Raw genomic sequence first — 11,809 nt, 5'->3', positions numbered from 1 at the left:
CAGATTGCTACTCAAGGGGAAAGGTACATCTAAGAGGAAAATACTACGGTAGATCCTTTCTTTTCATGCCATATTTCTTCCCCTGCCGTTAGAAAAAGGTGTAGTAGCATACACCCAAGTTCTAGATCCCGTATCTTACAGGTAGTTCTCAGCTTATGACTTAATGGAGCCTGACTGCTATTATGATTAATAGAAACTTACCTACAATTGGAAAGTGACACCTACTCCATAAATAAAAACATGCAAAGTATTATTGGCTAAGTCCATGTGCTCTTATATTCCCTATGATAAAAGTGCTCGTTTTGAAATTTCATTCTGTAATTCTTTACATTTGTCCTTAATTCTTATAGTGCTGATTCTTATAAGGATTTACTAACCAAAGGAAGTGATTCATTTATAACTTCCATACAAGTAATCCTTGGCTTACCAAAACTGGAACCAGAATTTCCATTATAAATTGGTGCAGTTGTAAAGTGGGTTGATGACCATTTTTTAATTGCAGTTGTTAAGCGAATCACATGGTTGACAAGCAAACCATGCAGTCTTTTAAGAAAATCCAGTTTCCCCAATTGACTTTGCTTGTCAGAAACTGGTCGAGAAGGTAACAAATTATGATTATGTAACTGCAAGATACTGCAACTAGTTGCAAGTGAGCCGGTTGCCAAGAGGTTGAATCATGTGACCACAGAATCATGTGGTATGATGATCATAAGTGCGAGGACAGGTTGTAAACAGCTTTTTCCGACGATTCAACAACTTTGAATCATTATTAAATGAATGGTTGTAAGTTGAGAATTACCTATATTAATATATAACAGATAAAAATAAGCATTAAGGATTGTGTCAGAATGCAAATATCAGATACCAAGCAGATTATTTTCTTAAAAAGTACCTGTGGTAACATTTGAACAAGGGTTAGTTTTGCAATTATGCTATTGATGTTAGACCTAAAAAAAGAGCCTTCAGGGTCTGAATTTGAAATCGGAATCATCATGTATCCTAGCACTGACGAATTATTTAAGGAATATCTACACAAAACATATTACTTCTAGTTAAAAAGACACAAAACAGATGTTACAATATATTTTTTTAATTTTTATAAATAACTTATCTGTTACAAAGACAGTTAACCCACCTAAATCACAAAACCATCAACTCAAGATATCCAAATTATGTTTTATTAATAAAACAGGTAAAAATTCATTTATCAATCTTCACATAGAACTGCAGATGAAGCTGAAAAAGAAAGCTTCTTCTATTTTTTAATAACATAATGCATTCAATTCAAGGACTTTGGATTTACTGACTGATTACTTGGGATACTAATTTAATTCCCATGTTTTAAAAAAATGCAAAGCCTTTAAAACAAAGGCATCTGTATATTTTCATAGACCACTTGTAAAATTGCTGTTAAAGATGTCCACTGGCAAATATTTACAGTGGGTGACAGTCTACTTTGTCTCTCGCTACATTTAGGCTGCAATAGTAGATCCACTTACCTTGGAGTAAGTCTCACTGAACTTAATGGCACTTAATTCTGAGCAGATACATAATACAGTTTTGCTATTCATTGCTTCTTCTCACCTCATCCCGAGAGATGACATATCATTTATGTAGTAGTATGCAGGAGAGCAAAAAACCCAAAAAACACCATGATCTTGGTTTCAATTAAAAGTTTTTCTAACCACCTCAATAGATTTCCTCAGGAACAAGGACATAAAAAAAGAGATGCTTGGCATGGCTTCAAGTCTCCTTGTTTTCTCTTTTCCAGGCTCTCTTTCAAATGATTCTAATTATTGCTATTCTCCACCAAATCAGGTTTAAGAACTGGCTGCCAACAATGAGCATATTAATATTTTCTGCTATTTCTGTGTACTCAAATATATTCCTCTCCCCTCACAGTCTTTTTTATTCGTGGAGAGTTTTAAAGATGCCCAGCAAATGAAGCAAGCCTATCAGAGGCAGATATGATGGGGGTGGGACTCAATTTCTCTTGTGCTTTTGTTTGCCAGGCAGAATACTACCCAGGTGTCACCCACCGTAAAAATCAGTGTCCTGAGTGAACTAGAAGCACAAACGTTTCCTGCATTTTTACCATGCTGCATCTGCAGGTCTTCACAGATTACCAGCATTTACAAGAGCAACATACAAAAGAGGCAGACAAGAGCTAGTTTGTGCATTGTCACGAACGCTGTTTTAAGGCACGGCTTCTCTCAGATCAAAAACTTTTTTTTAACACAAAGGGATCACAATCGTGCATAATCACTTAAAGGGGGAAAGAAAGTTAACAAAGACTATTACACTATACATTAAGAAATACAAGAAATAATAAAAGGTGAAGAAAAGTCATTTAAAGAAGATTCTAGAACTATGTACAGTAGGAAAAGCCTTGGGGGTATTTCACGGTGACTATGGTACAGACAAAGCATGCAGTTTTCTTTTTTCATCTTCAGATGATTGTACTGATTTTTGTCTTCACAATGTGGAACTGCTTTCCGGAAGACAAGATGAAGAGTACCTCTACATTTCTGAAGTTCTTCTATAATTCCTGGGCCCTCTGTGGCAGCAAATTGAGTTTCAGTTTGTTCCTTTTTCATTTCCTCTGTGAATGTAGTGTTTTACTGAAAGCTTTACAAAAACAAAAAAAGCTATCAATCTAATTCTTTCCCCTGTCAAAATTCAGTAGTGACATCTGTGGAGAAAGGCTGTTGGGAACACCAAAGCACTGAACCTGGTGGGAGTTATTCTTATGGGCATCTGGTAATACTGTACATGTCAGGCAGCTGGCAACCAATTTCTTTCAGGAGATCACCTTCCAGCCGGTGAATTTCCAGCTGCCTGCAGCACAAGACTGAGGTATTATGTCTGTGTCATGACATTTAACATTACTAATAAATCTTGTCACATGTTCAATTTTACAAAATCCTATGCATAAATGATTATTTATCCCAAGGAAATGACACAATAGTCAGAAGTTGGATTTACAGAAGATAAGTGAGCCTCCCTGGCTCAGAAATGCCTGGGCATCTCACACTGTTCGCAACGATTTAAGGCTGGGTGATTTAAAAAAGTACAAGCTGTACAATTCCACTGAGCTCCCTCATCTTCTTCAGTATCTGGAACAGTCTTTGGTGTTTTGACCACGGATTTTTGATCAGCTGAGGTGGGGGAGAAAAAAAACAATGATCAAATATGAATAGTTGAAGTAAATAAATGTGTCCCCTTTTCCAATTATTATTTATTTAATAAACAAATTTATGTAGCCGTCCATCTGACCCAAGCAGACTCTATGTAAGCAACAGTGATTACATGTTAAAACTTTCAAATATTATTTCCACTACTGTGATTTTAAAGTCTAACTCATTAATTCAAGAGCAAATAAATTGCTACATATGCAAGGTGAGAAATATGCAAGTTCGAGAGCCATGGAAAAAAAAGAGCACTTAGGGCCCTTGACAAAGGATCTTGTTTGAAATGTACTGGACCTTCTTGTAGTAAAACAAATTGCTAGCACTTGACATATTTCCCTCTTTCTTTTCTTGGTTTTGGCTACTTGCCTCCCAGTAGCTTCAAAGTCATATGAAACTGTGCAGCATGCTAATGGATTTGTTTTTGATGGGTTGTTTTAAAAGTGCTAAAACAAACGCTTTAAGATTTTACACCCCAACCACTGGAAAAATATGAAACAAAAGGTCCCCACTTCCCCTGGGGAGAGGTGCAAAAGAAATGCCAGTGTACCCTTGGTTTGGAGAAACTGGGGGAGGGCAATGCTTTTTCAAGAGTGTTGAGTCTTCTGTTAAGATCTACCTGTCCCTTATTTTCAGTCTACCAAAAAAGACAGAGATAGATCAGCAAGAGAACACAGCACCATCAATACTAAAAAAATACAGTCTTCGTGGGGGAAAAGAGTATGTGTACACATCCCAAGATAATTTCTCAGTTCTTATGTTTAAAATTGAAGAGAAATCAAATGTCCCAGTATGTGCGAACGCATAGCTCCTGTCTTTAAAAAAATGGGATGATGCAAGAAAAAGAAAGGACAAACAAACAAGAATAATTACAGTAAAGGAATACGATGGGTTATCATTTATATGTTACAGATCTCCAACAGTTTTTACCAACAATAGATTACAAATATTACTAAAATAAGTTAAACGATACAGTTTGATTCCAGAGACGATTTGAAAATATTTTTTTTACTAGCACTACCTTTGGGTTTTGGTGCCACAGGACCTAGAAATCCAATATTGTCATAAAAATTATGGATGGCACTGGGATTAAAATGTGGTCCTGAAAAAAAAGAAGCATACATCATACAGAGCTAGGACAAAAAAGGCAATTAAAACTGAAGCAGTGGGGTATTTATGGTCAAGATATTACTGGTAACATTGCATAGCTTTCCTTTGTTTTAAAAGAAACTACTGAGGCCATTTAATAAGATCCACCAGCTTTGTATACTCATATATGAGCCCATACCTACCAGCCACATTATAATACAAAGGGGATGGGGAGAAAAATATTTACCTCAAAGAGAAAAATAATCAAGAGACTAACAGTTTTAACTAAAAAGTGTAAAAAAATTTTCATAGATAAAATGGCCTACATTCTTAACCTAACCCTAAAAATTTTTTCCTCTGGGATTTTTCTGTAGTGTGGTAGAATTTCTAATAAAAACAGCAAATTTAAAACTGAGAATTAAGAATATAAACACAACAATGGGTAACCCCATCCTGAGTACCTAGCCAGTATATTATCTCATTTGAATTTAATCATTTTGAATATTAATATTTGGTATTCTAAGTAAGCATGAAAAAATTAAAATACAGTAATGCTAAGTTTTGCTTAGCTGCATTCCAATTGGTAAAACATATTAATTTCAATTTACTTTATTGCAGTTTTAATTACACTTTTTTTCCAGGAATATATCCGATTATGAAGCAAAGAAGTTACAAAATGTATCCAACTCTTGAAATAGTAAAAAGACCAATTTAACTTTGATTCTGACACAATTCTGAATTTTCGTCTAATTTTTAGTAGGAATTTTTTTTAGAACATATATCCTCTTTCTTCTCCATCCCAAATTCTGAAGGTATTTCAAAATGAAGACTATGTATGCTAAGTCCCAGCACTGCATCTAAGCACAGGTACTGAATTAGATCTCTGCACACAATAGAATATGGCCACATATTAGTAACTACTTTTTGTTATGTTTTGTTAAGTTGTTTGTTTTTCCTCCCTCCTCAAATAAATGTGATTTTAAATTTTTACACACACACACACCCAAAAAAACCCCAAAACAGAGGAACTTGTAATTTACACAGCTAAGGATTTTCATTTTATTATAAAGCACTGTTAATTACATCAAATGGAATCCTTTCACCATGGAAGTGCTTTAATGCTTCCAATATAGAAGTATACTATAGTATTGCTCTAAGGAAGCCACTCGTTAATGCAACTCTTAAAGCAGCAGCAGCAGCTTTTTCTTCAGTAGAAGTCTGAAGAAAATTGGTTACTTTGATAGGATAAAGCTTTGCTCTCTTGAAGCTAACAGTATAATAATTTTCAAAGTGTGCCACAGCCCTATTCAGCTGTCCTTGAACCTTGCATACTAAATGGTAAAAATATTGTTCATATTTCTAATACAATACCTCTTGCTTGAAAAAGATCGATTTCTTTGGTTAGGCAATCTATGTCTATTTGAAGCTGTCTGTTACAACTTCTTAACTGTTGCATTTCTTCAAGCTGAAAAACACAGAATTATTAGTTTCATGGCTATGATAACAAGACATGGTTATTGGTTGATGATGGTATCGTTAGAATTATATAAACATTTTAATATTTTTAAGCAGTTCAGGTAACCTCTTGGGTATGCTAAAGACCAATGAAATATTTTGAAATCAAATTAATGACTACTTAGATCATATAATCATAACCTTAGATACTGAAATAAATTTTAGCTTTTAATAAACGAAAGCTCCAGAAAAATATAAAGCTAGATAAAAGACATATTACCTAGGAATAATTATATCAAGAACAGGCTTGATAATAAGAGAGATATGACAGTTTAAGCACAAATGACTGAAAAAGTGCTCAATATTATTTCTTAATTTTCCTGAATATATTTTCTGAATATCACCATACTTTTCAATTTGTTCTTGCTCACCACATATCCTGCAGATTGTATAAATAACTGCTCTTTTGATTTGATTTATATTAATTTTATGGTAATACTGGATTATTCTGTATCTCCAGAAATGATGACTTACTGAAGGAATTTGGGAAGCAGAATTTGATCTTTTCAGCCGCCTTCGTGTTAGATTATTCTCCATTTCATTGACTTCTGACTTTAGTTTATCCAGCTTTTTCTTTTGAATCTCAAGTTCTCGTTGAAGCCGTTCCATCCTAGCCTTCTGATGTACTAGTAAAGCTGAAGAACATTAAGATACCATCTTAACCAATTTAATGTTCTCTTCACAGCATTTGTTTTAACCCAGTGCAGTCCTAGGACAAACAATTATATGAGAATTTCCCAGTTTGTCCAATATGAAACATAGGGACACATAAATAATGACTTATAAAAACCATAAAAACCAAGTTTATAACAATCTAATCACTATGATAATTTCAAAGTGCATTATTAAATGAATCAATATATGAAATTTAAATTTTCCTGGCTTTGGCTTCCTTAGTTAACTTTCTAATCTACAAAGAACCAATTTCCATATAGCCCTAGTCACCAAATTATAGCCCACTCCTTTTCCTATTTTCTTTATTTACTTATTTACATGCCATTTCAATTATCAACTACAAATGGTTTACATCTTCTATTTTCCCAATTAAGAATTATACATAAATAATAATAAACCAGCAATCTGAATCATAATTCTAAAATAAAAATTCTGTTGAAAATAAATATCACACTACAAAAGGAATAGCACATCTGCCCTTAAGGCTTGCTGGAAAAAAAATAGTTCCTAAAACTTTCTATAACCCAGCAGAGTTGGAGTAATACAAGATCTCAGTGGGATCTCAGATGATCGAGAAGACCTGAAGGGACATTGATGATGAAATTCCTTAAAAGAAATGGCTTGAAGGGAGCCCCTTCTGCTTTTCTTATTGTGGACGAAAACAGTCGTGAGGAGGTGATTTTGGTGATAACCACATGCTATGCTATGAAGGTTCTTCATCTCTTGTCTCTTCTAAACGGTCCACCATCTTCTACCCATTATTTCAGTTTTCACTCTCCAATGCCCATTACAAATTCTAACTGATTAATCTTCCCAATCAGTTTCTCTGCCAGCAGGGACCAACTACTAGAACCTTATCCTAGTTCCAAACATTTGTGATCAATTTGTCCTAAGCTTTCTCAAAGTAGATTATGACCTTATCATGGAAACAAAATGAAACAAAAACAAAACCCTAACTCTGTATCTCAAACTCTTTCATACTATAGTAGTAGTAAGAAAGTTGGTCAGGGCCACAAATGGAATAATGCTGGTGAATCTCTCAGAGGTTGTTTTACCTCATTACATAAAAAACACCTTTCTTTTGTGAATTTTTAATGAAATTTTATAGCCCTCTTTATAAAATAAAACAACATAAAGATAATATTATCAGTATTGCTATCAAGATAATAAGATAAAATAAAAGAAAACAAATAAATTTATTAAATCTATGTTTAATTATTTTCAAATAATTGCTTCAATGTAATCTGCTTGTAGTTTGAAGCTCAATATTTTAATAAAGAATGTAAAGCTTTGGGAACCACATCTTAATTAAAAGCACTATGAGGTCTCTTGAAAATTGACTGAAAACTGGATTAGCATAAATGCTAATTCATGCATGTAAATGCAATTGAATGAAATGAATTTTAAATAATCCAATGGATTATTAACTACCTTTTTTTTTTTTTTTTTTTTTTTTTTGCACTATGATGCTCCGGACCGTAAGACACACCCAACTTTTGGGGAGGAAAACAAGAAAAAAAATCTGCCTCTGCCTCCCAGCATCCATCGGTATTCATCCGACTAGCGTCCTTGCAGCAAACAGCAAACAGCCTGGTCAGCTTCAGCATGTTATTGCAGCCTGATTTAGCACGAGCAGCTGATTGGCGGTTGGATCAGCCTCCCGGAATACTGATCAGCTGTTCCAGACTGTAGGGATTGCTGCCTCTACGCATCACAGAGGTTTTTGGCCTCCAAGTGCCCCATTTTCCCCCAGCCCGTTCCAGGTGGCGGGGATCGCTAGCGCCACCTATCGCTGGCACTACCTATCACTGCTGGAGGCCAAAAACGGGGCATGCAAAGGCTGAAAACAGTTGAAGGGTGGGGGCCGGCGGATGGGCAGGGCTTCAGCAACATTCGCTCTATAAGACATACAGACATTTCCACCCACTTTGATGGGGGAAAATGCGTCTTATAGACCGAAAAATATGGTAATTAGATACCCTTTCCTCTTAGGGGAATCTAGATAAGCTGATCATTAACAGAAGAGACCCTCAAAATGGATGCAAACAACAAATTTCAAATAATAAAAAATTGGATGCTGTTGACAGACAATAGGAAGATCTTAATGGCCTAAAATCCTGGGCAGCAGGCTTCACCAGGAACATGAGATGGATATCTGCAGTCTAACACAAACTGGCATACTCCCCAGCTTTCCAAGCAAACCTCTTACTCCATGAACCACAGGAAATCATGACAAAGGTAGCCCCTGAGGCAGGAAGAATAATCACCCAGGGTTGAGCCAACTTCTCTGGCCAATGATATAGACATGAAAAGACAACTTTCTAATGTTCAATATTCTGTGTGCAAACATTACAAAACCTACCTGATCCTATACAGCAGCAAAAGAATGGCAGAGGTGAGCCAAATTACAACCAATGTGCCTTCCTAGATACTGAAGAAATTTTGGATCTCATCTCACCTGTAGAGTGACTGTATAAAGTCTGCTATTCAACCGCAGACTTCAATTACATCACCAACTACCCCTTCTGACAATAAACAAGTTTTATTGAGCTACTGACAGGGAATATATCCGGATGCAATAAAATGTCAAATGGAGATTTGTTGGAATTCCTTTCCAAGTTCAACATCATAGCATTCCAAGAGACATGGTTAACCACCGGTAATGAAGATATTCAAGGGGGGTGCAATTGGCTCAGTGGTTAAAGATGCTGAGCTTCTCAGCTGAAAAGCTGACAGCCCAAGTTTGAGACGTGAGTGCCATGCAGGCGGGTGAGCTCATGTTACTTGCCCCAGAGCTCCTGCCCACTTAGCAGTTCAAAAGCATGCAAATGCAAGTAGATAAATAGGTACCAGTTCAATGGGAAGGTAACAGCATTTTATGCATCTCAGCATCTAGTCATGCTGGCCACATGATCGTAGAAGAGTCTTCGGACAATGCTGGCTCCTTTGGCTAAGAACCGGAGATGAGCACTGCTCCCTAGAGTCGGAGTTGACTGGACAGAGGATACCTTTACTTTACCTTTAATGAAGATATTCACTTACCAGGCTTCAAATCATGGCATACAACAGCATGCAAATTTAGAAGCGAGCCCCAAAGAGATTATGTTTACTTGCCAAGGGAGAGTTAGGTTGGCAAACAACTTTTCATTATCGTTCCCATACACAAAAAAGAAAATAAGGAAGACTCTGCCCCCCCATTACAGACTCAAATGCCTTATTGATATAACAACAAAGATGTAAAACATCTCTTGAAGAAAGCAAAGGATTGGCAATTGAGAAGAATATATTAGCAGAAGAATAGGCTACGTTCAGACTTGGGACTTGAGAATAGATCACTGATTTATTCTATACCAGGGGTGTCAAACTGGTGGCCCATGGGCCAAATGTGTCATGCGCAGGCCATGTCACCCCAGCTCCGCAAATGAGGAAAACGTCACTAAATGTCACGTGATGGCAACATGATGCAGTGAGTTTGACACCCTTGTTCTACACCATATTATTACCAAATGCACAACAGATGGCAAATATGTTTACATCTTTCATACATCTCAGTGCTGCATTAGATTCCATAAATAGAGACATCTTATGGAAGAAGGCTGCCAAGCTACATATGGATCCTAAGATTTCTATACCTGATAAAGGCCCTCTACACAAATACATACCTGAAAGTCCAGGAATAAATGGCTGTCTCACCCAGAGTATCCACTTATAAAAGTATTAGACAAGAATCTACTTTGGTCCCAAGTTAAACTACATAAAGTTGATTAAACTTTACATTAACAACATCCCAGAATTTCTCCATTCTACAAATGTTCACATGCCAAAGAACCTTAAAAGACACATCAATATCCTTTTGAATGCAGATGACATGGTTCTGATGGCATACTTCCAAGCAGGCCTGAGAAGATTGATAGGGAAATTTGGTACCTAGTGCACTTCTAATTTTTTTTAATATTAATAAATCCAAAGTAATGGTTTTTGGAAAAAGATGGCCCAAACACAATTAGCATTTAGAAGAAGAATCTATAAAACAAATAGATCCCTTCTCACACTTAAGGGTAGTTTTTATAAATACAGGGTCTTGGGCCAACCACTTCAAACAATTTTTATAAAAGCAGCAACAATCTCAAAACTACTAAATTACTTGGTTACAACCGTCAGAGCTCTCTGCTCCTCATTTTAAGACAAAACTTGTACCAATACTAACAGGTATTGGTACAAATCTATGGGCCTATCAAGTGCCTCTATACTTGAGCAAAATCGAGCACACTTTTTAAGTACGGTTGTAGGGACCAACAGGAATACACCTGCTTTAGCAGTAAGAGCTGAAACAGATACCCAGTTAATTTGTAGTCTAACAGCAATTAAAGCCTTTAATTAGCCAACAATTCTTTCAATGGAGCCCGACAACTATCAAAAATATGCCAGAACAGATGGGCTTATTACAACATACCATATGGATCAATCAATTTCTCCAAATCATTTCGTATTACGGTTTTTCAACACACTATCTATCCTCAGTCAGACAAGGTCAAGGTCAGGAAAAGGTCACACTATCTATCCTCAGTCAGACAAGGTCAAGAAAATATTCAGACAGAGTTTTGGATATTAAGGCCCTGATTTTGAGTCACTTGCAAACATCAGGTTGTTGCAATGGTTGGCGAAAAAATAAAAAGGCGTTCCAAATAGAAAAATATGTGACAACGGATTTCATTCCGTATCATAAGATAGCCCTTACCAGAGCAAGATTTGAGTAGCTAGATTCTATGGCCAAATATGGATTCCACCAAGTGACATATTTTGAGAGAACATGTGTTTGAGGACCATCAGAAATAGAATACATTCCAATGTCCTAGTCAATTGTCATTTATGTACTTCAGACATTGGGATTGTAACAAAGAGAGATTTTCATTAAAACTATTATGTTTATAGTCAGTGCTGTCCAACAGAGAACACATTTTATAAAACACACTGGAGTTGCATGCAAAGATAATGAATTCACCTAAAGACACACTGTTTTTGAACTTTAATATTCATTTTATTATGCATCTCTGCATTCTATTTTATCTTAGTCTTTTAAATTTACTTTACTTTCTTTTATCTCACTTTAATCCATTTTTCTTCATTTCAGTGAATCTCACTTTACCTTATTTTATTGTATCTTACTGTGGCTGATGGTCATGCTTTGGTATGGTCAATTGACTGGTTAATAAAGTATATCTAATTAGAAAATAAATGGCATTTTAAACTTATATTAAAACACAGTAATTTTTGATAAATGATATTCATGGCTTCCCCAACCACTTGAGCCTGTATATTTGATATGTATGTGTAGTTTCATT

At 35.8% G+C, this 11,809-nt stretch overlaps 1 protein-coding gene across 2 annotated transcripts in view; it reads right to left on the bottom strand.

Moving 5' to 3' along the window:
• Positions 1–1,156: 1,156 nt before the first annotated feature.
• TAB2 (TGF-beta activated kinase 1 (MAP3K7) binding protein 2) overlaps positions 1,157–11,809 on the bottom strand; it is a 62,171-nt gene continuing 51,518 nt past the window's right edge. For both annotated transcript variants that reach the window (XM_034418993.3, XM_087887399.1), the window contains exons 4-7: positions 6,267–6,427; positions 5,649–5,742; positions 4,210–4,290; positions 1,157–3,158 (exon numbers count right to left, since the gene is read on the bottom strand). In XM_034418993.3, coding sequence (XP_034274884.1) covers positions 3,010–3,158; positions 4,210–4,290; positions 5,649–5,742; positions 6,267–6,427 — 485 coding nt within the window. In that variant the 3' untranslated portion in view covers positions 1,157–3,009. The remainder of the gene's footprint in view (positions 3,159–4,209; positions 4,291–5,648; positions 5,743–6,266; positions 6,428–11,809) is intronic.

The sequence above is a fragment of the Pantherophis guttatus genome, chromosome 1 (assembly GCF_059756535.1).
Source record: "Pantherophis guttatus breed Tessera chromosome 1, ASM5975653v1, whole genome shotgun sequence".
NCBI lineage: Eukaryota > Metazoa > Chordata > Lepidosauria > Squamata > Colubridae > Pantherophis > Pantherophis guttatus.
This window is presented reverse-complemented; position numbering and strand designations above follow the sequence as displayed.